The following is a 26,523-nucleotide window of genomic DNA, read 5'->3' on the forward strand; positions in this document are numbered from 1 at the left end:
TTGCTGAACAAAGAGACCTTGGAGTGCAGGTTCATAGCTCCTTGAAAGTGGAGTTGCAGGTAGATAGGATAATGAAGAAGGCGTTTGGTATGCTTTCCTTTATTAGTCAGAGTATTGAGTACAGGAGTTGGGAGGTCGTGTTGCGGCTGTATAGGGCATTGGTTAGGCCACTGTTGGAATATTGCGTGCAATTCTGGTCTCCCTCCTATCGGAAAGATGTTGTAAAATTTGAAAGGGTTCAGAAAAGATTTACAAGGATGTTGCCAGGGTTGGAGGATCTGAGCTACAGGAAGAGGCTGAACAGGCTTGGGCTGTTTTTCCTGGAGCGTCGAAGGCTGAGGGGTGACCTTATAGAGGTTTACAAAATTATGAGGGGCATGCATAGGATAAATAGACAAAGTCCTTTTCCTGGGGTCGGGTAGTCCAGAACGAGAGGGCATAGGTTTAGGGTGAGAGGGGAAAGATATAAAAGAGACCTAAGGGGCAATATTTTCACGCAGAGGGTGGTACGTGTATGGAATGAGCTGCCAGAGGATGCGGTGGAGGCTGGTACAATTGCAACATTTAAGAGGCATTTGGATGGGTATATGATAGGAAGGGTTTGGAGGTATATGGGCTGGGTGCTGGCAGGTGGGACTAGATTGGGTTGGGATATCTGGTCGGCATGGACGGGTTGGACCGAAGGGTCTGTTTCCATGCTGTACATCTCTGTGACTCTATATCTGGGAACATTAATTTTGACTGGTACAGGTTTTCCCAGGTTCTCATACAAGTGCATTTGGAAAATTGTGTTAACCTATTAACACCTTTATTAAAAAGAGAACTCCTGTACAGTTCTTATCATTAAATGTTGTATTCTTATGTGGAGTTTCACTCAACTTTGCATCTGACTTTGGCAGATTAGGTATCATTGACAGTATTATTATGATAATTCCATGTCATTGCACTGTAGTAAAAAATAAGTTACATATAATTTGGAGTAAGCAAGGTAATTAGAATAACAAACTAAGAATTTAGTGCTAAAGCATTAAATTGCCAGTTCAATGAATTATGCCATTTTGAAAAACAATGCACTCTATTTCTTACTGCAAGATGTACTGAGGCTGATATGAATAAACAACAAGTAGTTGGAAGGTACTACCACCTGCATTAGTTGCTGTTTAAAATAACTGATTGATAAAACTGGAGAAACCAGCAGATTCCTTTTTGTCTTTTCTTGTAAACAGTAATACCAAAATGTCAGATTGATCCAGTAAAGTCATATATTGAAATAATAGACTTGGAGTAGAATGTAGATTCATGCCTATGATTCTTCACACAGGAAAGCCTTCATCTTAAACATGCTATCAGACAAATGCCTTTAGAATTAACAAATATAAAAGCTGCCTATTTGGCTGTTTGTCACTCTACCTCCTACTGGCAGATGCATGGGAGCACATTTGCTTGCAATACTGTCAGATGAGGAATGATTTGAGAATGGACAAAATAGAGTCAGAGTCCTGCAGCATGGAGACAGGCCCTTCAGCCCAAATTGGTTCATGCTGACCAAAATGTCCATCCACGCTAACTCCATTTCCCTGCACTTGGCCCATATCCCTCTAAACCTTTCCTATCCACGCATTTGTCTAAATGCCGTTTAAATGGTGTTATGTACCCATCTCATCCACGTCCGTGGCAGTTCATTCCATATGCGTACCACCCTATTTAAAAAGTTGCCCCAGGTCCCCTTTAATTCTTTCCCCTCTAACCTTAAACTGAGGTCCTCTAGTCCTCGATTCCCCCACACTGAGAAAAAGACTGAATGCATTCATCCTATCCATGTCTCTCATGATCTTCAATATTTCTAAAAAATCCCTCCTCAGTCTCCTATGCTCTAAAGGAAAAAAGTCCTAGCTTGTCCAACCTCTCCCTTAACTCAGATCCTTGTGTCCTGGCAATATCCTTGTAAATTACTTCTGCACTCTTTCCAGTTAAATAACATCCATCCTACAGCAAGGAGATCAAAACTGAACACAAAACTCCACGTGTGGCCTCACCAACATCCTGTACAACTGCAACTTAATTCCCAACTTCGATGCTCAATGCCCCGACTAATGAAGTCCAGTGTGCCAAAAACCTTTTTCACTGGCCAGTCTAGCTGTGACTCCACTTTCAGAGGACCGTGCACCTGAACTCCAAGGTCCCTCTGTTCCATTACGCTCCCTAAGGCCCTACCATTCACCATGAAACTTCTACCTTGATTTGACTTCCCAAAATGTAAGACCTCACACTTATCTATATTAAACTCCATTAGATTGCTGGGAATCTTTGTAATTTCTAGCCACAGAGAGCTGTTGGGAGCAGAGATCTTGTGTTTATTTAAGACGGAGATAGACTTTTGATCGGTAGGGGAATCAAGGGTTATGGGGAAAGGGCAGGAAAGTGGACATGTGGAATGTCAGATCAGCCACGATGCTATTGAATGTTGGAGGGGGTTCAAGGGATCGAACAGCCTACTGTTGTTCCTATTTCTTATGAGCTTACATCTTCTGCATTTGTAATGACAGGTGCCATTGGAAAAGGATGGGGTGTTGAGAATGATTGAGTTATTAATGGTGGTATCATTGAGGGAAATGGGCTTTTCCATACAAACACATAAGTATCACCTGCCCCTTTAACTCCATTTCCTCATTAACCAAGGTTCCAAAATGTTCTTTCAGATGAAGCAGTAATTAATGTAATAAAGCAGTAATCTTTCAAATTAATCTACTGTATTTGCTGTTTACAATATGGCTTCCTCTGCACTGAACTGTTTGGGTCATTGCTTTGTGGAGCACCTCTATGCTGTCTGCAAGCATAACTCTGAATTGCATATGCTATGATCCTTTTATTACTCAATCTCACCTCATTTATATGCAGGTTATTACTCTCTCAGGTGCCAGTGAGAAACTAGATGGCACCAATTCCTGACTTGAAAGTCGGAACAATAACCTGGCCCTTGCAGTTCTCCAGCATCTTCTCTGGGACTCCATGTTTGTTAACATTCCCCAATAACTCACACCATGCATCTGGAGAAGTAATTGCCTGCCCTCTATCAATGAAAATTGCCATTGGCAAAGCATCAGCCTCACCACATCATCATGCTATGTTTTGAAATGACTTATAATACAGTTCAGCACTTCACTACTGCACTTTGGAGTTCAGTGAAACCCCACATAGCAATTACTGCGACCAGGTCACTTTATGTACAGGGACAGAGTTCATCTCAGGGCTGTTATCATGTTTTCTTAGTGCTCACTAATTTTGTGCTTACTTACTTCAAGTAAACTTTGAGGGTATGAGGCACAGATTGGCAATGGTAGCTTTGGGAACTACTAAGGTGTTGATAGTGGGTAGGCAATGGATCATACTTAAGAATGTGTGTATGAATGACAACAATTATTCATTTCTATCTGGCACAAAAATAAGAGGAAAGGTAACTCAACTATGGTTTCAAAATAAATTAGGAATAGCATTAGATTCAAATAAAATTGTCAAAAAAAGCAGCAAGCCTGGTCTAGGTTTATGCAAGATCAACCATGAGGATAAAACTAGTAGAATAGAGAAGGGAGATCCAATGGATGTGGTGTATTTGGAGTTTTAAGAAGGCTTTTGATGAGGTCCCTCATAAGAGGTTAGTGGGCAATCCGAAAGCATTGGGATAGTGAATAATATATTAGCAAAGATCAAGAATTGGAAACAGACAGTGGGATGAAATAGCTCTTTTTCTTAATAACAGAAAATAACTAATGGATTACTGCAAGAATCAAGGCATGGGCCCTGATTACACTACATATAAATTATCTGGATGAGAGAACAAAATACAGGATTGGGAATTGTGGGGAGACACCAAGGAGACTTCAGATGATGTCGTTGAGTTGAGTGGCAAGCACATAGCAGAGGCAATACAGTGTGGCTAAATGTGAACTTATACATCTTTGGTTTAAAAATGGAAAAGCAGTATATATTATTTAAATTGGGAAAAGTAAATGTCCAAAGGGATCTGGGTGTTCTTGCACATTAGTCAATGAAATCAGAGAGGCAGGTGTAGCAAGCAATTTGGAAAGTGAATGGAATAATGGTCTTCAATGCAAGATGATTGGAGTTCACAAGTCGAATACTATACTTATTCAATATGAAACCATGATTGGAGTACTGCATGCGATTTTGATCTTCCAAATCAAAAAAGAATGTACTTGGTATTCAGGTAGTGACTGTCCTCCAAGGACAGGTCAATTAGATTGGGCCCATATTTGCTAGAGTTTAGAAGGATGAAAGTGGAGAAAGTGAGGGCTGCAGATGCTGGAGATCAGAGCTGAAAATGTGTTGCTGGAAAAGCGCAGCAGGTCAGGCAGCATCCAAGGAACAGGAGAATTGACGTTTCGGGCATAAGCCCTTCCTCAGGAATGAGGAAAGTGTGTCCAGCAGGCTAAGATAAAAGGTAGGGAGGAGGGACTTGGGGGAGGGGCTTTGGAAATGCGATAGGTGGAGGGAGGTCAAGGTGAGGGTGATAGACTGGAGTGGGGTGGGGGCAGAGAGGTCAGGAAGATGATTGCAGGTTAGGAAGGCGGTGCTGAGTTCGAGGGATTTGACTGAGACAAGGTGTGGGGAGGGGAAATGAGGAAACTGGAGAAATCTGAGTTCATCCCTTGTGGTTGGAGGGTTCCCAGGCAGAAGATGAGGCGCTCTTCCTCCAACCGTCGTGTTGCCATGGTCTGACGATGGAGGAGTCCAAGGACCTGCATGTCCTTGGTGGAGTGGGAGGGGGAGTTAAAGTGTTGGGCTATGGGGTGGTTGGGTTGGGTTGGGTTGGTGGGTTGGTTGGATTAAAGTGGATCTGATTGAAATGTATAAAATTCTAACAGGGCTGGACAGATTAGATGCAGGGAAGATTTTTCCCCCACTTGGGGAGTCTCAGGATACAGCGTAGACCATTCAGGACTAGGATGAAGAAATTTGCTTGTTCAAAGGGTAGTGAAACTATAGAAATCTCTACAACAGAAGGCTTTGAAAGCTAAATCACTGAATGTATTCAAGCAAAAGACAGACAAATTTCTAAATTTTAAAGGCCTCAAGAGGAGAAAATGGGAATATAACATTGAGATAGAGGATCAGCTATAGTTCTCCTGCATTGTGGGGTAGGCTCAAGGGGCTGAGTGACCTATTCCTGCTCCTAGTTTCTATGTTTGTTTGGATGCGCGCAGCATTTCTGCTTTGCCGTGTGTCTTAGCAGCCAGAAAGCCAGGTAGCATGCTGTGTTTGTCAGCATTGAACAGTCCAGTGGATGGACATGTTGTGAGTGTACACACACACACACACACCATGTGCGTCAATAAATCACTAATGTCTAAAATTATAAGGGAAATACCCCTTAATCCAGTGCACTCAGTCAGCAGCATCGTCCAATTTCAGTCCAGAGTGCTGGTCACAATCATTCAAGTGCTTGGTGCATTCAGGATCTGGAGATTCATGGATGATGTGAGGCCCTTCAAAGGCCAATTGCATTAATCAGGTGGGGTTAGAGATTCAAAATTATAAACATCTTCCATCACAAAATTCTTTATGTGCACCAACAATATATATTGGAAATCCTGACAACAAGCAATTATTGATCACTACAAATTAATTTGACTAACTTCTGAAGCAAAAAGTGAGCATATGCAACCTTTAAAATTGTCATGTCTAGTTGATCATTTCCAAACACCCAGTAGTCTCATAATCTGCACAGTGCATTCCTCTGACATTGAACTGTAAATTTGTGAGAACGCACTTTCCATGAAATGTTGCATTTCTTAGCTAAGCGGGGAATGTGGGAGGGAAAACAAGACTTCCATCATCCTAGTGCAATTGTGCAATACAACTTATGTTGCATATATGTGAATAGGACCTAATACGTTAGTGGACCATGTAGAGACATCCTCCTTATTGGTACCTCCAAGTCCTACTGTATTGAGGCTGACGGTAAAGTTACATTGAGTTGCTGCAACTGCTGACAGGTTGCATTATTAAGGAGCTGTTTTGTTCCTGATATTCCCTGCAGAGGTTCATTAGAACCATCCATGTGGTTTCATCCACAGTAGATGTTAACCTGCAAGCCGAGTATACTGACTTTGTTGTAATTTTCTCCAGATGAGCAAAGCACACTGCTGCCATTGAATAAGGTGGTTCTGAGACACTCTCACAGAACTGTGGCATCTGCTGGAGCAGGTTTGCAATCTGAAGAGTGGGTCGCTATCCTATCTGGTGGCTGTCAAAACGACAGCAGTGTCAAATTTCTATGTAGCTGGTTGATTCTAAGAATCCACTGAAGACCTTTCAACTCTGAATCACATCAGGGTTGTATCGATGCAATTTGTGCAAGATCACACTATTTTGTCTCATTTTCCTGTGACAAGATCAGCTCGGACACTCAGCTTTACCAAGACATCTGGTGCAAGGCAATTTGATCTTACACATTGAGATTTATCATAATGTAGTTAAATTCATGAATAGAAAAGGTTTCCATTCAGTCAATGTCCAGGGCAGCTGTGATCATTGCTACCATGTCTTAGCAGTCTGCACCAGGATTGCTGGAAGTTACCACAATGCCTAAATCCTTGATAATCTTTCAGTTGCCTGCTTCAGTCCTAGGGCCGGATGTCTCACAGGTGTGGCAGCTAGGAGACAACAGCTAATCACTTCAACCATGGATATTGACTCCATTTTCCAACTCCCTGACTTGGAGCAAGTATAGATAAAATCTAGCTTACTGTCCCTTTCGGGCCATTGTAGAGCAGGTGATAAGTGTCCTCAAAATGATGATCAGATGCTTGAATCAATTAGATTGGGAGGGGCGTGGTTTTCCAGCACACTCCTTGCATAATCCTAGCATGCTGTGATGTGCACAACTGGAGCAGCCAAGCTACAGTTGCTGCAAACATCTTACTCTTTATGCATAAGTCATTGAAAACCTTGGCAGTATAATTCCTGACTGGCTTTGAGCAGCTTTTAAAGAATATCTTCTATGTTAAATCAATGTACTGCTGTGATTAATTTATAATGGTCTGTAATAATCTCATATGGTCAATCATTTTTCAGCAAATGTCGAAATTTTTCGTGTTTGCAGGAAATAGAATCACTGCTATTCCAGCAGGGGCATTCAATGGATTTCCTAATCTCAAATTGATTGACCTCAGTAGAAATAAGATTCTTTCTTCCAACATAGATCCAACAGCATTCAAAGTAAGTTTTACAAATCATTTTAAAATAATGGTTATTAAATATTTTAAATTAACTACATGAAAGAATTTATGCAGCTTTCTTTTAACTTCTTTTGAAACAAGATTCATTATATCTAGGTACAGACATGGGGGAGATACAGGGTGAAAAATGGCATAGAAAAGGACAGGTAAAATTGAAATATAATGCAATTTTGCCAAGAAAAGTTACAATATTTATATATTTTTAAATAGATTACAAGTAGGTCAACTGACTCGTCTTTCATTTGATAATCCCCATTGATGTAAAAGGTTAAAAGTATAGTGTCATTCAGCCATGATTATATAAAATAGCCGAGCAGCAGGCTGAATGGTCTACTTCTTTTCCTACATTTCTATGTTAAATGGAGTAAATTCTCAGTAGGTAAACAACACACTTTAAGAAGCACCAAGGAAAATCTTACCCTTCTTTCAATTGTTTTTCATTAACATCATAGGTTAAAATAATCACATGTCCATTATCACCCACCTTCTTAAACCACTCTTCCCAAAGTCCTCTAATCTAAATTTCAACAAGCTCGAGAAACTCACAGATTGTTTTATCATAAAGATTAAACTCACTCAGTTAATTGTTTAGCTGCCTGTGCTCTTTGGCACCATACTCAACTTTCAAAGAGATTCCCACTGCTTGAGCTGTGAGTCTTATTAATCTCTCAATCTGTTATTCCTCGTGTTCTTTCTGAACCCTCTTGCCCATGAGGTTAACCTCCTGCTGTCTTGACACCATTCCCAGCAAAATGTTGACCAGTTAACCTCATTGTTTAGTACCATTTTAAATGACATTAGAAATTTTTTTTCTTATCTGATGTACTGTTCTTCTTGATACTGATTGGCTATCATCACTTGCCCTTGAGAAGACACACGCCTGACTTCCCTATAATTCCAATTTAATTCCATTCCCTCCCAAGAACTTGAAGATGTTATTTCCCAAATCCATGTCTACTTGTCTCACAATCCCATATGTGGATGTCTCCAATGGTTTTCTTTTCCAACCACAGATGCAAAATAGCTTTAAATAAACTCACAAATTGTATCTTTGGTGAATGTGGAATATTATTTTACATTTTTATTCATTCAAGGCTATTGCTGGCTGGCCCAATATTTATTGCAATTTGCCCTTTTAAAGGTGGTGGTGAGCTGCCCTCTTGAACTACTGCAGTTCAAGGGTTGCATGCATACCCACGAACAAGTTTGGGTGAAAGCCCTGGGATTTTGACCCAGCAACAGGGAAAGAATAACAATATAGTTCCATGTCAGGATGATCTATGGTTTGAAGGGGAACCTGCAGTTGGTGGTTAAACTCTGCCTTTGTTAGCCGGTTCAGTAATATTATTCTCACTTGCTTTCACTCTTACCTGAGCTATTTTATCCAGACTGTCAACAGTAGTGGCTTCCCTTCACAGACAAAACCATTACCCTTTGGAGTCGTTTAAGTGTCTTCTTCCTCAGCCTCATTTTGTTCCTTGGTAGCTTCATCCAAACCACATGAAGACTGACATTAAACATTTCATCACCTTTCTTGATCACTCTACTGCCTCTATATGCTGGTATACTGCTTGTCTGATCTCCAGTGTTGGAAGAGCTACAGGTTTTTCCAGTTAAAACGTAGAAAGACCAAAACAATCACCTTTGCGTCACGTATGCTGGAAAATATGCACCCTTACAAGGGAAGGGATGACCTAGTGCTACTATCACTAGACTATTAATCCAGAAAGGAAAAAGTGGGGACTGCAGATGCTGGAGATCAGAATTGAGATTGTGGTGCTGGAAAAGCACAGCAGGTCAGGCAGCATCCAAGGAGCAGGAGAATTGGCGTTTCAGGCATAAGCCCTTCACCCTCTCGGACTGTTGCGCTTTTCCAGCACTACACTCTTGATTATTAATCCAGAAACTCAGCCAATGTTCTGGGTTTGAATCCCACCACTATAGATGATGGAATTTGATAACAAAAAAAATCTGAAATTAAGAATCTGCTGAAGACCGCGAAATCATTGTCGATTATCAGAAAATCCATCTAGCTCACTAATGTCCTTCAGGGAAGGAAATCTACTATCCCCACCTGGTCTGTCCTACATGCCCAAATCTGCAGCAATGTGGTTGACTCTCAACTGCATTGGTCGTGCAGCCACTTGGTCGTACAAGCCACTTGGTTGTATCAGTTGTTATGAAGTCTCAAGAAAGAGATGAAACTTGATGGACTGCCTGATATCGACACAGGCAACAGAATAGACAACAGTAGAAACAGAGCTGTCAACCCTGCAAATCCTCCTTACTACCATCTGCGGGGTTAGTGCCAAAACTGGGAGAGCTGTGTCACAGCCTAGTTAAACACTAGCCTGAAACCTCCTACTGATGACCATGTACCATCTACCTTTGCCTGATGAATCAGTATTGCTCCATGTTGATCAACACTTGGAAGCACTAAGGATGGCAAAGGTACAAAATATATACATTTCAATGTCCACTACCAAGAGTGGCTTGACAACAATACTACTGATTGAACTGGTTGGGTCATAAAGGACATAGCTGCTAGGTTGGGTCTGCGTCAAGTGGTGACGGAACCAACAAAAGGGAATAACATACTTGACCTCATTCTCACCTATCTGCTGGCTGCAGATGCATCTGTCCATGACAATATCGGTAAGAGTGACCACTGCATAGTCCATGGGGAGATGAAGTCCTGCCTTCATTTTGAGAATACCCTCTGTTGTGTTGTGTGGCATTATCATGATGCTAAATGGAACATATTTCAACACATTTGGCAACTCAAGATTGGGCATCCATGAGCTGCCGTTGGTCATCAACAGTAGCAGAATTGTAATCCAGAAAAATGTCCACCCTCATAACATGCATATCCCCCACTCAACCACTATCACCAAGCCAGGAGATCAACTCTAGTCCAGGAAATATGTAGCAGGGCATACCTGAAAATGAGGTACCAACCTGGTGAACCTACCAAACAGCATATGCAGCAAGTGATAGACAGAGATAAGCGATCCCACATAAAACAGATCAGATCTAAGCTTTGCAGTCCTGCCACATCCGGTTGTGAATGATGGTGGACAATTAAACAACTCACTGGAGGAGACTCCACAAATATCCATATCTTCAATGATGGAAGAATACCCATCGGTGCAAAAGGTAAGGCTGGTGTTTTCGTACTAATCTTCAGTCAAGGAAATGATCCATCTCGGCCTGTCCAGTGGTCCCCAGCATTACAGATATCTGTCTTCAGCTAATTTGATTCATTCCATGTGATATCAAGAAAGAGTTAGAGACACTGGATACTATGGGCCCTGACAACATTCCAGCAATAGTACTGAAGACTTGTGCTCCAGAATTTGCTGCTTACCTAGCCAAGATGTTCTAGTACAGTTACAACAGTGGCATCTACTTGACAATGTGGAAAATTGCCCAGGTATACCTTGTACACAAAGAAGCAGGACAAATCCAACCTGGTCAATCACCACTCCATCAGTCTACTCTCGATTATTAATAATGTGATGGAACCTGTCATCAATAGTGCTATCAAGCAGCACCTGCTCAGCAATACCTGTTCATGCTCATGTGCTCTGTGATGCCATTTTGGGTTCTGCCAGGCCACTCAGCCCTCCTGACCTCATTACAGACTTGATTCAAACATTGTCAAATGAATGTCTATAATTCTAGAAGTGAGGTGAGGCTGACAGCATTTGACATTAAGGCTGCATTCGACTGAGTGTGGCATTTAGGTGCCAGACCAAAACTAAAATCAATGGATATTAGGAGTCAAACTCTCCACTGATTAGAGTCATACCTGGCACATAGGAAGATGATTGTGGTTATTGGAGGTCAGTCATCTCAGCTCCAGGACACCTCTGCAGGAACTCCTCAAGATAGTGTCCTAGGTGCAAGCATCTTCAGCTGCTTCATCAATTACCTTCCCTCCATCATAAGTGGGGAGCAGTGGGGATGTTTGCCAATTACTGCATTTAAATTGTAAAAAGTTGTTCATTTCAAAATACTTGGCATGCTTCCTTCTCAGGGGTTAAAAAAACTGGAACGCCTATACATGGATCAAAATTTGTTGATCTACATCCCTCCTCAACTCCCTCGAAAACTTGTTGAACTAAAAGTAAATGACAACCTACTTCAACGATTGGATGAAGAAGCTCTCCAGGGTATGTTTTGTTTTAAATATTTATGGGTAAAGATTCTGCTTTTGTGATGTTTAATTAATACAATCAAAAACATGGTTGCCACAAAAAAAACTTTAGTTAAAATCAGAGCCTCGAGAACACAGAACATTATAGCAGAGTACAGGCCTTTTGGCCCTTGATGTAGCGCCAACCTGTGGAATCAATCTGAAGCCAATCTATCCTACACTACTCCATTTTCATCCATACGTTTATCCAATGACCATTGAAATGCTTTTAAAATTCGAGAGTCTACTACTCTAGCAGGCCGGGCATTACACGCCCCTACTACTATCTCTGACATCTGAATGATATCTATCACTCCTCAATTTAAAGCTATATCCCGTTGTAGTAGCTATCACCATCTGAGGAAAAAGGCTGTCATTGTCACCTGATCTAACCCTCTGATTATCTTATATGTTTCAATTAAGTCACCTCAATCTTCTCTCTAACGAAAAAAGCCTCAAGTCCCTCAGCCTTTCCTTATAAGACCTTTCCTCCATACCAGGAGAAAGTGAGGTCTGCAGATGCTGGAGATCAGAGCTGAAAATGTGTTGTTGGAGAAGCGCAGCAGGTCAGGCAGCATCCAGGGAACAGGAGAATCGACGTTTCGGGCATAAGCCTTCCTGAAGAAGGGCTTATGCCCGAAACGTCGATTCTCCTGTTCCCTGGATGCTGCCTGACCTGCTGCGCTTCTCCAGCAACACATTTTCAGCTCTTTCCTCCATACCAGGCAACATCCTAATAATTCCAAAGCTTTCACATCCTTCCTATAATGCGGTGAACTTCAAGTGTGGCTGGACCAGAGAGTTGTACAGCTGTAACGTGATCTTATGGCTCTGAAACTCAATCCTTCTACCAATAAAAGCTAACACACTGTATGCCTTCTTAACAACCCTATCAACCTGGGTGGCAACTTTCAAGGATCTATGTACATGGACACCGAAATCTCTCTGCTCGTCTACATTGCCAAGAATCTTACCATTAGCCCGGTACTCTATTCCTATTGCTACTACCAAAGTAAATCACCTCACACTTTTCCGCAATAAACTCCATTTTCCATCTCTCAGCCCAGATCTGCAGCTTACCTATGTCCCTCTGTAACCTGCAACATCCTTTGGCACTGTCCACACCTCCACCGACCTTAGTGTCATCCGCAAATTTACTAACTCATCTTCTACACCCTCATCCAGGTCATTTATAAAAATGACAAACAGCAATGGACCCAAAACAGATCCTTGCGGTACACAACTAGTAAGTGAACTCCAGGATGAATATTTCCCATCAATCACCACTCTATGTCCTCTTTCAGCTAGCCAATGTCTGATCTAAACTGCTAAATCACCCTCAATCCCATTCCTCCGTATTTTGTGCAAGTATCTAATTAACACAGTGTGAATAATTTAATTGTAAGTGAAAATTACTTTCCTTTTATGAATTATATTTGTGTACAATAGTTTCCTAGTATATTGAGAAAAAAAAAGAAAGCTTTTAAAACATGCTTACTTAGTCCCTGCATCTTCTACAAATGTACATAATTAGCAGAAACACCCAATAGATTAATTTTTATCAAGAGGCTTGCTCAGCTTGTTGTGCAATTTTTTTTTAAAGTAGCGCTTAAGATCTTACAACCACAATTTGCTCTGGACATAATCTGCGTTTAAAATTCCATTTATTTGTATTGGTTCGACTGATTTCAGACAAATGTTTGCTGAACAAAAGATGTGTATCTGGGCGAAATGAGAGGCTTGGTGCAGCTAGCATCATGGAAATATTTTAAATGTAATGATATACTTTACACCCACTGCAACAAAATTGAAGCTAAAGAATTCTACAACACAATAATTTTTACATTTCAAAACAAAATGCAGAAGATAAGCTGCTTTTTTGTTTCAGATTTTGTGCAAGTTCCCTTGAAGGATATTTTAAGTTATGTTAAATAAGTTTCTGTTAAGGATAGAACTGTGTTGTTGTACTTCCATTCTGACTGTTCTGCTGTAGGGCACAACTGTCAGGAGAAGACAAACTATGTTCACTTTTCACAGTTGCCAGCTGCTGTATTTTTAAGTTTGAAGATGCACAGTTACAGACAATAGAGTCTTTGACAACTGCTTTCAAGCATTAAATACATAAGGTAAGTGTGAGGTTAGATTGCTTGGTGCCAGATGAGTAGGCAAATACGTTGTCAGGTGGTGCAAGTTGGCCAGGGAGCCTGGTAAGTGATGCAGCTGGCATGTTGTACAGAAGGTTAAAGCAAGGTCAGGAGAAATCAGACACTAATTGTCACTGTCATGCTTAGGACTTGGAGGCTTGCACAGCCTGTAAGAAAATTATAGGGAACACTGGTCCTGAATGAGGTCAGGAGGAGCATAGACTGATTGGAACTACAGCAGGGGCAAGCGTTTTCTGGATCCATAGTGGGTAAAGGAAGTGCTTGGCTAAGCATGGGTGAATGGCCATCAGCTCTTTGGGGCTGAAAGGGAAGTGGTCAGGTCTGGAATGGATGAAGGGATGGTTTGGGGCTGGAGTGCAGGGAGAGGGTGGGTTGGATGTGGTGATATGGGTCCTGGAGTGAAAGGGGTTCAAGTTTGGAGCAGCTGAAGGGTGAATACATCTGAATGGAGGAATAGTAGTTGGGCTCAGAGCAGGTGAAGGGGGTAGGCTTTGGATCCCGAGTGGAGGAAAGGTGTTGGCTGAAGCGGGGAAATGGGTGCGGGGTATGGGGTCAGTTGATTAGTACTTCATTGTCTAACTTTTCCAGAATAACTATTTACTTAATTTCATCAGATCTGAATTCTCTGATTTAAGTGGAGAATTTCAGAGGGTTTTAGGCATAGAGGAATTGCCCAAGTGGAATCTTCAGTTTCTTGGGCATTTTATTTGGAGTCTGCTAATAATAGGACTCTCAAGGTGCTGAACATCTATGCTGGAATAACAACTGTTTATCAGAAAATTTGGGCCAATAGTTTAAAACCAAAATTCCATTATAATTTAGACTATTGTCACATGTTATATTCAATGTTATTGAAAACATATGAATGACCATAGAGAATTCCAACATAACACTGTAAATATATGTGATCAATCTTCTTCAACAGGTCTAAGTAAATTGGTCAATCTGGAACTGGAAGGTAATAAACTCAGTGAAAGCAATGTTCAACCTTTGGTCTTCAGACCTCTTAAGCGACTCGCTTACTTACGACTGGGAAATAATAAATTTAGAACCTTACCACAAGGTCTTCCTACTTCCATAGAGGTAAAGATAAACTTTTATTTTTGTCACTGTCAACTGATCATTGAACTCCTTTCAGATTCTATATATAGAAACATGCCTTTGTGTACTTATGTGCCTGTTTACCTGATTCACAGATAGAGAATTAAAATGTAAGAATTAGCCACTGAGGTTGCCAACCGTGCTCCTGAAGACCCAGATTTTAAGATCAATTTGAGACAGAAACAAGACTTTAGTAAATTTCAATGTGCATAGCCGTAAGTGCAGGATTTGCTTGTCAGAAATTAATAAATTTGTACCACCTGGATATTGTCACATGCTTGTCCAAGAACATTTTTCATTTGCATTGAATTATTTGAACCATTTAAAATATATTTGACCTATCTAGATCCAAGTGCAATAATGCTCCATCTATAATCCAAAGACCTTTTTTGTGACAGCTCAAATACATTATTCTTACATTAGAGTCAGATGAATCATGAAACATTGTTATTCATTCAGAGAATGGGCATGTCTCTGGCTGGGCCAACACTTATTGCCCATCCCTATAACTTATAAGAAGGCTGTGGTGAGTTGCCTTCTTGAAACTTTGCAGTCCATTTGATAGAGCTATTCTCATAGAGCGATGAGAGAGGAAGTTCCAGGATTTTGACTCAGCAGCACTACAGGAATGCTGATATACTGCTTGGAGGAAAATGTGCAGGAGGTGGTATTTCCATCTATTTCTGCTGTCCTCATTCTAAATGGTAGTGGCTGTGGGTTTGAAACTGGCTGACTGAAGAGCCATGGTGAGTTTCTGGAGGGAATGTTGCAGATGGTATATGCTGCTTCTGTTTAGTGAATAGTTATTACATAGAAGAAGCTATTCCAACCATTGTTTCATGCCAACTTTATGTAACCTTTGAGATCTAGCAGAGGAAGCAGTGCAGCGTTGGTCTGGGGTAATGGAAGGGTTTCTATGGGACTCTACGGGAGTCAGTGAAGTGGTCCATATTCAAGAACTCAGCAGCCAGCCTATATGAGTATGCCAAAAAACTTAATCCAAATGTTCCCAAATGAAAACCGTGGATGAAGTGGGTGATCCACTCCCTACTGAAGTCCAGGTCTGAGGCACTCAAGTTGAGCAACCCTGACCAATACAGGAAATCTAGTTATTGTGAGAAACAAAACTCACTCACAAATCAGCCTGAGACAAAGCCTTGGAAACAAGAACATTTTATTCTTTACGGCCTTGCAAGAACGGGCGTTTTCTCAAGCAATCAGGCTAGCAAAAGCGCGCTACAAAGCATGTAAGCATTCTTTATTCAGTTTGCAAGTTGCGGAATCATACCTCCCTTTTCCCATCCTATCATAAGCCGATTACCTCACTTCTTTTTCTCTAATTTTCCTTATCTGACTACCCTGCTGTCCTTGTCCGTTGCAGCCTGTCTGTTATTTTATCCAGTTCCCCTTATCATACTATAAGCTTATTGTGAAATGCCCCTACTGCTTCTTTTGTGGTCAGCTACAACACTTTAAAGTTATTTCTTAGTTTAAAACCATTTCTTAAACAAAAACCTCTATATTCGTTAAAATCATAGCCTTAAGTATGCTGCAAGAATCCCGTGACCGTTTGTGTAATGTTCCCCTTCCCCTCCCCCATCCATCTGCAAAAACAACATCTCTAACCACCACCACCTGCAGAAACTACATTTCTAATCTCCCACAATTCCCCCTTTTTCTTTTTCTCTAACTGTTGTTTCTGCACTTATTAAGTCTCCTTTAATTCATTTTCTTATGTTCTGCCCTCTTACGCCTTTTGGCGCTGAGGTTCACAATCTTATACACGATATTATTTTACATTTGTGTTTTTCGTCTCTCGAACTCTAGGAGCATTCTTTGACTTTCCCTTTGTTGCATATCACCTGTTGATTGTAAAAGCATCTGAGTATTTGGGTTCTTTCCCCAAGGGATGTCATCAGTCGGCTCATTACCCATTTTAGAATATTGAACCCTACCACCAGACCCACTAATATCAATAATCCATAGATAGTCAGATTGACCAACCACCTTCTCCAACCAATCAATCCCCAATTCCCCCACTCCCATTCCTTTTCATTCCGGTACCGATTACCGGCCTTCCTTATTTTGGCGATTTTGTCTCGCACGTGTTTGGAGATTTCAGTAATGTTAGAGGAGACCTCAGGTATGTAAGTACAACACTCTTCCCCGATTAGTGCACAGGTACCACCTTTCTCTGCCAGAATATAATCTAGAGCCATTCTGTTCTGAAGAGTCATTAGCCTAGTGGCAATCATTTCGGTCGTTATGGCTGCTACTTGGGATTGGGGTTTCGTCAACGCATTGGCAGTATTGTTGGCCAACTCTTCCAGGGAAGCCGCCAACCTTTGTATTTCTACTCCTGCTCGAGCGGTCCCATACATAGGTATCAAAGTCCAGAGGAGGCGATCTCCTTCGGTTACTTTCTGAGTTACTCGCCTTCCTCCCTGTTTATTCCGAGGTATTTTTGGGGCTCTTTTTAACAGCGTCAAGTGGGGAATTATATAGGCGAGGAAGCAGCAGCTACTCCAGCCTTTCTGACTTTGAGGTAGTGTTTGATCAACCTCATAACATGCATGCATTCCGACACATTCGGTCACACGAATGTATTTTGCCCCAGGAATTAATGGATAGGCCCTTCAGGTCGCATACCCAATATGTTCCGTTTAACATTCGGGAAACGGTCGTGGCAGTGGCTTGGCTGGTGTAGACACAAGATGACTCTCCTAATTGGAAGGGTGCGGTATCATTCTGATTACAGAAACAAGTGGTATTTACTGCTCCTTTCGGTGGGGAAACTCTAAGGCCATCGATAGCACCCAGAGTTTTCGGAGCTGGTTGAGGGAACCATCCCGCAAAGTTATAATTACCCCTTTCAAATCTCCAAGTTGTATCATTTGAGCCCTAGTCAAATTGTTGTACATCGTATACTCCTTCTTTGGTAAGTGGTATTACCGTGAGAGGAATTCCGGATTCCCCATGGTGTGGGATCTCCACACATACCCAACAGTCGGTATGCCCCTTTAGTTTAGCATAATTCTGACATAAAGTGGTAAAATGATTTTTCCCACCCCCCTTGGCAGCTAGCGCCAATATTATCGTGACAACATAAAGCTGACCATTCATTTCAGCTCACAGCCCTATCTATCTATTCCCTAACCCTTTAAATACCAGGGAGGAGTGAGTCCACGCAACACTTACAATTGTTTTGGGATGCAGTTTTTAACCAATACTTAATAGTCTCTTATCTCAGTCCATTCTTTTTGCTCAGCTTGATTTTCAGAGGGTTGTCTGTAGGATGAGCTTGCCACTCTGCCGAAGGGGAAGGAGCGTCCACGGGGCCCTCAACATGAGTGTGATGACTCCACCCTTTTTCAGCAGTTCGGATGGCTGTTTCAGTAGTCAGGAGGGTTAGGAACGGTCCCTCCCAACTTGGGTGCAGTTTGGTATCTTTCCAGGTTTTGATCAGGACCCAATCACCCAGTCGTATCCGATGTACTGCGAACTCAAGTGGAGGTGTCTGGGTCAACAGACCCTACTTCCTAAGGACAGACAAAGAAGAACCGAGTGCCACAATATAGTTCTTTAAAAACTTATCATTGAACTCTCCAGTTGGTAACTCCCCTCTTCCATCCAAACATCATCTCATTAGGAGAGAGGCCTATATCACGTCTAGGCGCAGTCCTAATGTGTAGCAACGCGATAGGTAAACATTTTGTCCATGGTAATCGAGTCTCTAGGACTAGCTTAGACAATTGCTTCTTTAAGGTTTGATTCATTCGTTCCACCCGTTCAGAGGAAGGCGGGTGCCAAGGAGTGTGGAATTCCCAAGAGATTTCTAATCCCACCATTATTTCTTGTAGGATCTTAGAGGTAAAATGGCTACCTTGGTCTGAATCTATACTTTCCACCACTCCATATCGAGGAATTATATGTTCTAAAAGAGTTTACACTACTCCCTTCGAGGTAGCTGATGACATTGGAAATGCCTCCACCCACCCAGTTAGGTGGTCCATTAGGACTAATAAGGTTTTGTTTCCCTACTGGGGGTAATTCTGTGTAATCTACCTGTATTCTTTGAAAATATCTTACCCCAGGGTTTCTTCCACCTCTTGGCTCCCCTCTCGTTACTTTCTTATTAATCTTTTGGCAAGTCGGGCATCCTGTGCATACCTGCCTGGCGATGTGTATATCCTCTACATCCGTACTTCCTTAACACTATGTCACACATAGCTTGGGAGCCCCAATGACTGCCTTGGTGCAAGGTGGTTAGGATGGTTCTCATGATTGGTTTACTTAATAACTCCCTTCCATCCGGGAGGATCCATCTTCCTTGGGCTGTCTTAGTGGCCCCATTTCCTGGAATTCCTTTTCCTCTTCTTCCGTGTACATGGGGTTCACGGGAGGGGACTCCACTATGGGCGTGAGAACCCTTATTTTTGTTACTGTATGGCTCATAGCTGCCTCTTTGGCTGCCTCGTATGCTAGCCTATTCCCTCTTGCTTTTAGAGTGTTCCCCTTCTGATGCCCAGGTACATGGTCTATAGCTATTTCCCGGGGTAATTCCAAATTTTTCAACACTTCTCCTATCAACTCTTCGTGTATCAATTCCTTTCCCCGGCTATTGATTAGTCCATGTTCTTGCCATATTTTTCCGAAGGTATGTACCACCCCATAGGCATACTTAGGTGTAAATTGTCCCATTTCGATTCTCTAATTATTTTAAAGCTTGGTTTAATGTATACAACTCACAAGTCTGGGCCGACCATGTGTTAGGCAACCGGTCAGCCTCAACCGTTCGATTCTCGTTACCGTCCACTACTGCGTATCCATTGTGTCTTTTTCCGTGTACTACTCTTGATGACCTGTCTATAAACAGTCTGTCCCCGTCACGTAAGGGGATATCCTTTAGGTCCTGTCTAACTTTGGTTTGATACTCTATGATATCCAGACAGTCATGTTCTAATTCTCGTTTGTCCAGAGGTTCTCCCTTCCATAGGAAGGTAGCTGGATTTAGACAGGTGTCTGTTGCTAACACAAGGTCATCTCTCTCCATCAGGATGGCTTCGTATTTTAAGATTTGTGAGTCTGTCAATCATCTCCCTGCCTTTTGGTTTAACACAGTTCTAACTTGATGGGGGCTACTAACGACTAGCGCCCCTCCAAAAGTAAGTTTACGGCTTTTCTCTACCGTATGGCAGTGGCTGCTACTGCCTGTATACATTCAGGCCATCCTCTCGAGACTGGGTCCAAGATCTTGGACAGGAAGGCTATGGGCTGTCTCTTTCCCCTTCCTTTCTGGGTTAATACTCCTAAGGCTGCTCCATCATTTACTGTCACAAAAAGGTGGAATGGTTTGTCTGGGGAGGGAAGGGCCAACACCGGAGCTCATATTAGACTACGCTTCAACTCATGTAACCCTTCCTTTTCCTCTTCTGTCCAGTGCAGTCTTTCATGTTCAGATTCTGTCAATTTGTAATAAAACCCCTTCGATTTCTGGGCGCATGCTTCTATCCATAATCTACAATAGCCCACCAGCCCCAAGAACTTCCGTAATTCTCGTTTGGTGGTCGGAAGGGGCAGTTCTACTATCCCTTTAATTCTCTCAGGGTTAATGTGCCTAGTGCCCTCACTAATAAGGTGTCCTAAGTATTTCACCTCTTTCTCTACATATTGCAGTTTATTCCTCGGTACTCTTAAACCCTGTTGCCCTAGGAAATTTAACAGTCTTTTGGTGGCTAAACTCAAGTCATTTCTCTTTTGTCCTGATACAAGTAAATCGTCCACATATTGTAACAATGACGTTCCTCAAGGCATTTTATGTTGTTCCAGGACCTGTTCCAGTACTTGCCCGAATAGATTAGGTGATTCTGTGAATCCCTGGGGAAGTACCGTCCATTGGAGCTGTTGTTTTCTACCAGTGTATGGGTTTTCCCATTCAAAAGCAAACATGTTGCGGCTTTCTGGGGCCAGAGGACAAGCCCAGAATGCATCTTTTAAATCTATTACACTAAACCAGCGGTGGTCACATGGTATTTTGCCTAGCAAAGTGTATTGATTAGGTACCACCGGGTGTTGTGTTCGAACCAATCGGTTCAATGCCCTAAGATCCTGCACCAATCGATAAGTTCCATCTGATTTACGGACGGGCAGTATTGGGGTATTAAAGGGCGACATACATGGTTCGAACAGTCCAGTTTTTACAAAGAATCTATAACTGGTTGCAGACCTCTGCGGCCTTCCAACGATATAGGGTATTGTCTAACCCGAACCGTCTCATCTTCTCGAGTCAACGTAATCACCAACGGAGTAATAGTTAGATGTCCTGTGTTATCCGCTTTCGCCCACATGTCAGGGTTGATTTGTTTTTCTTCACTAGGTGTTAACATAGCCATCGTTACAGTTACTGTACTATCCTCCACCCCAATTTTTAAGCCCAGCAATATAATCAAATCCCTACTTAATAGATTACTTACAATGTCAGGAATATATAGTAATTGTCCTATCACTTCCTCATCATTTCTTCTAATTAGGGTTGGTTCAAAATAGGCACCAAGAATTCTTCGCCTTTTACTCCGGAAACCTTAAGATACTCCTTAGTCAATTTAACACCGGTGGGTCTAAAACTTAGGGATGACCGTGCCGCTCCCGTGTCCACCAAAAATACTGCCTCCTCCCCTTCAGGTCCCACCTTTAAACTTATCAAGGGTTCCCGGTGGGTCTCAGGAGGAAGGAACCCCTGACTCCCCTAATCTTCATCTAAGGTCATTAGGGAAACGGCTTCCCTTTCTCGTGCTAATTCCGGGCATTCCCGTTTAAAATGCCCCACTTTCCCGCAATGGTAACACCCTGCCTGTTGCCTCCTTTCCCGGGTATCTGACCCTTGTCTTTCGTGTCCTCCTCTACCCTTCCTGTTATCCCCTGATCCCATTCTCCTTTTTGTTATTTCTTCTACTGCCGCCACCATCATTTTGGCTTTCTGTTTCTGCTTCTCGTCTTCCCTTTTCACATACACTTTCTGTGCCTCACGTAACAGTTCTTCCATCTGTCTTTCACTCCATCCATCTAATTTCTGTAATTTCTTTTGTATGTCCGGCCATGATTTAGTTATAAATTGGACCTTTAAGAGTCCCTGTGCTATCGGATTATCGGGATCCATTCCCGAATACTTCCTTGTGGCCTCCTTGAGGCTTTTAAGAAATGCAGAAGGGGTTTCATCCTTCTCTTGTCGTCCTACAAAGGCCTTAACAAAGTTTTGTGATCAAGTTGCCTCCCCTTTAATTCCTAATATTACCATTTCTCATAGATCCCGCATTGACTCCCTATCTTTTCTGTCATTATTTTCCCAATGACGGTCAACATTTGGGAATTTCTGTTCTGCTGGGGCCCCTTCTTCCCCAACTGGGTGCTTCTTTTCCCATTCCTGTAAAGCCGCTCTCCTAATCACACCTCGTTCTTCCCTTGAAAATAACATTCCTAAAATTGCCATCAGTTCTCCCCAGGTTTATAAATTAGGCCATAGGAATTGATCTAATTGTTCGGCTAGTCCAACCTGATCCTCTATTAAACTTTTCATTTCCTTTTTAAAGACCCTAACTTCACTGCTAGTTAAGGGAGCGTTTACATATCCGATTGTACCTTCCCCAATCGGAACCTCTCGTAAGGGACATAATTTTACATTTTCCATTATCTCTGCCCCTCCTTTACGTGTGGTGGCTCGAGTGACCCTGCCCCCCCCCCAGGTTCTGCATCTTTTAGTTCAGAGTCCATTCCCATTTCTGTGTCTGGACTCGGTTCTACTTTGGGAGCTGTAGGCTCGTTCCGGGGAGTAGTATATGGGGGCGGCAAACACGTTAAGGGATCCCATTGTGGCTTCCCTTGTTTATTCTTTCTCTGTTCTTTCCCTGATTCCTCCGTATTTACGGGACATAATTTTACTCCCGAGCTCCCTATCCAACAAGCCGCATAATCAGACTCTTTTTGACTGTACGGTTCTTTTCGATTGACATATATATTAAGATCTTGACACAGCCAATCCTCATCAGACCCATATTTGGGCCAAAAAAAACAGGCTCCTTAATGCTTTCTCGAGTCCAGACAAGACAACAATAGTTTATCATTACAGCCTTATCTTTCCCCTGCGTCCAGGTGTTGTGTTCCCAATTTCTCAACATTTTCCCCAAAGGACTGTCGGGTGGAATATATTCCCCTTTAATGTTATTTGCAGATCGATCGTTACACAGGCAACTCCCCGTACCTCCCATTGTTGCTAATTTAATTAATCTTAACGAGGTCCAGTGTCACCTTCTTCCACACCCCCTTCAGGGTCCTGACGAGACACCTTACTCGTCCGATTAATCTGACCAATTATATGCTTTTTGAGACTTTAACTGTTCTCCATAAATCACTTTTATGGAAGGATAAAAGAGATTAGTTAGAAACTGATAGTAAGGCAGTCATGACCTGTAAAAAGAACAGGAGTTAACATTTTATTTCATAATCTGTAAAATCCTTAACCTTAAAAGAAATCATGTTAAAATTTCCATTGTAGAAATCAGATTCAAAACAGTCCCGGATCTCAAGCTCCAGGGAACAAAGCACAAACATTCAATTACCAACAAACAAATATGCATTCAAACTGAATCACAAAGGGTTAAACTTTCTACTAGCTGTACAGCTCTTTTCTCTCTCTCTCACACACACACACAGACACTGTGTCTCACAGACACTGACTCTAACTTTTGAATATTTTTCTGGACGTCTGGCCATAAGTTAGTTACGAAGTGCACCCTCAGTAGCCCTTCAGCTACTAGCCCTTCTGACATGGGCTGTTTTCCATTGACATATGCTTGATTTTATATATCGCCAATTCCCCGTACTTTCCGTACGTCTCAACCACCAAGGCAATACTTAAAGGTGTCTTTTCTTACCTTGGTCTGTGCACAGAGTTACCTGGTCATTTCGGTGTGCCCTGTCCCGCGGCAATTCCTTGAGCAAATACCGCTGCCCCCGGTCGCCCGGATATATCCTTTAAGGTTTGAGGGCGGCACGGTGGCACAGTGGTTAGCCCTGTTACCTCACAGCGCCAGAGACCCGGGTTCAATTCCTGCCTCAGGCGACTGACTGTGTGGAGTTTGCATGTTCTCCCTGTGTCTGCGTGGGTTTCCTCCGGGTGCTCCGGTTTCCTCCCACAGTCCAAAGATGTGCAGGTCAGGTGAATTGGCCATGCTAAATTGTCTGTAGTGTTAGGTAAGGAGTGAATGTAGGGGTATGGGTGGGTTGCGCTTCGGCGGGTCGGTGTGGACTTGTTGGGCCGAAGGGCCTGTTTCCACACTGTAATGTAATGTAATCTAATCTAATTCTAAAAACCTTTCCCTACCCGGGGCTTGTGCACAAGAGTTGCCCAACCGAACCCACCGCATCCGACCGTCTTGTTTCCAGGGTCTCCCAGTCCAGATCGTACTCGCCCAAACCGCGAACGGCAAACAAGGGAGTTGGAGATTGCCGAAATCGGCGAGGTGCACCTTTCCCGTCGTCCCAAGAGTGTCGAGCGGTTGGAGTTTTGGATCCCGGACGAGCCCCCTATTGTGAGAAACAAAACTCACTCACAAATCAGCCTGAGACAAAGCCTTGGAAACAAGAACATTTTATTCTTTACGGCCTTGCAAGAACGGGCGTTTGCTCAAGCAATCAGGCTAGCAAAAGTGTGCTACAAAGCATGTAAGCATTCTGTATTTAGTTTGCAAGTTGCGTAATCACGCCTCCCTTTTCCCATCCTATCATAAGCCGATTACCTCACTTCTTTTTCTCTAACTTTCCTTATCTGACTACCCTGCTGTCCTTGTCCTTGTCTGTTACAGCCTGTCTGTTATTTTATCCAGTTCCCCTTATCAAACTATAAGCTTATTGTGAAATGCCCCTACTGCTTCTTTTGTGGTCAGCTACAACACTTTAAAGTTATTTCTTAGTTTAAAACTATTTCTTAAACAAAAACCTCTATATTTGTTAAAATCTTAGCCTTAAGTATGCTGCAAGAATCCCGTGACCGTTTGTGTAATGTTCCCCTTCCCCTCCCCCCACAACACCCCCTCACCCATCTGCAAAAACAACATCTCTAACTACCACCACCTGCAGAAACTACATTTATAATCTCCCACATTATGACCTTTGCAAGACCATTAGACACCAAGAGGTAATACCAAACTAAGCTTGGAACCAAGAGTAACCACATGGACACCTGTCGTTTGTGGCAAGGTTTACACAATGTAATGGGCTACAAAGTAAGTTAAACAGAATCGCAGGCAACAGTACATCCCTACCCGATGCATTCTACGCTCACTTTCAACAGAAGGTCAATGAAATGTGTCACCTACACCAACAATCTTGGTTGCACTTGTACCCACGATCACTGCCACAGATGTTAGATCGGCCTTCTTGAGAGTGAACCCATGGAACGTAACTGGCCCAGATGGAGTCTCCGGCCATGCATCAGATCCTGTGCGGACCAGCTGGCAAGAGTATTCACTGACATCTTTAACTCCTCTTGACTGTGATCTGAAGTTCCTATCTGCTTCAAGAAGACTACCATCATCCCGGAGCCAAAGAAAAATCATGCAGAGTGTCTCAATGACTGCTGCTGGTGGCTCTGGCCTCCATAATGATGGAGTGCTTTAAGAGGTTAGTCATGGCTCACATCAACTCCAGCCTATCAGACTGACTTGATTCTTTGCAATTTGCTGACAATACCACCATGTATGTGAGATCTCAAACATTGAAGAGACAGAGTACAAGAGACTGAGTCTTTAGCAGCATGGTGTAAAGACAACAACCACTCCATCAATATCAGCAAACTGAAGGAAATGGACATGGACTTCAGGAAGCAGAGTGGAGGGCATGCCCCTACTTGCATCAATGGTGGCAATGGTTGAAAGCATCAAATTCCTGGTAGTGATGATCACCAACAATCTGTCCTGGTCCACCCACATGAATGTCTCAGTCAAGAAAGCACAACGGTATTTCTACTTCCTCAGGAAGCTAAGGAAATGCTGCATGTCCACGAAGACTTTTACCAATTTTTATAGATTCACTATAAAAAGCATCCTATTTGTATGCATCATGGCTTGATATGGCAACGGCTCTTCCCAAGACCACAAGAATTTACAAAGAGTTGTGAATACAGTCCAGTCCATCATGCAAACCAGCTTTCCATCACTGACTCCATCTGTACTTCCTGCTGTCTCAGTAAAGCAACCAACATAATCAAGCAGAAGATTTAAAAGTTTGAATATACATAACGACCAGATTCAAGAACAACTTCTTCCCTGCTGTTATCAGACTTTTGAATGGACATCTCAAATGCGAATATTGATCATCTCTCTGCTTCTCTGCAGTTATAACCCTGTATTCTGCACTCTGTTCTGCCATCCTGATGTACTTTGTATGGTACAATCTGTCTGTATAGCACACAAAGCAACACTTTTGCTGCAACATGTGACAACAATAAATCAAATTCAAAAACAAATTCAAGTCCACACCAGGCCTTGAGCACATAGTACAAATAAATGTTTCTCTGAACTTTTACAAAGAGCTTTTATTTGAACAAAGTGTTAGGCGGAGGTCCTAGTTGCCCTCTTCACTGAATGTAAAAGATCGTATGGTAGTAGAGCAGGGAAATTTCCCTGGCTAAGAGAAAGTGAAGACTGCAGGTGCTGGAGATCAGAGTCAAAAAGTGTGATACTGGAAAAGCACAGCTGGTCAGGCAGCATCTGAGGAGCAGGAGATCGACGTCTTGAGTTCTTCATCA

At 42.4% G+C, this 26,523-nt stretch overlaps 2 protein-coding genes and 1 pseudogene across 14 annotated transcripts in view; 1 reads left to right on the top strand and 2 right to left on the bottom strand.

The window, feature by feature from the left end:
- cenpp (centromere protein P) overlaps positions 1 to 26,523 on the bottom strand; it is a 348,725-nt gene that overhangs the window by 45,424 nt on the left and 276,778 nt on the right. The window lies entirely within an intron of this gene.
- ecm2 (extracellular matrix protein 2, female organ and adipocyte specific) overlaps positions 1 to 26,523 on the top strand; it is an 89,627-nt gene that overhangs the window by 35,138 nt on the left and 27,966 nt on the right. For all 9 annotated transcript variants that reach the window (XR_015759370.1, XR_015759371.1, XM_087994206.1 and 6 more), the window contains 3 exons: positions 7,124 to 7,239; positions 11,299 to 11,434; positions 14,548 to 14,705. Coding sequence is in view for 7 of the 9 variants with exons in the window: in XM_087994206.1 (XP_087850332.1) it covers positions 7,124 to 7,239; positions 11,299 to 11,434; positions 14,548 to 14,705 (410 nt within the window). In the remaining 2 variants the exon portion in view is untranslated. The remainder of the gene's footprint in view (positions 1 to 7,123; positions 7,240 to 11,298; positions 11,435 to 14,547; positions 14,706 to 26,523) is intronic.
- LOC148147936 (syncytin-1-like) lies at positions 15,903 to 18,377 on the bottom strand (annotated as a pseudogene).

Source organism: Chiloscyllium plagiosum, unplaced genomic scaffold, assembly GCF_037043375.1.
Source record: "Chiloscyllium plagiosum isolate Xiang-an unplaced genomic scaffold, Cpla_swu_hap1 HiC_scaffold_14, whole genome shotgun sequence".
NCBI lineage: Eukaryota > Metazoa > Chordata > Chondrichthyes > Orectolobiformes > Hemiscylliidae > Chiloscyllium > Chiloscyllium plagiosum.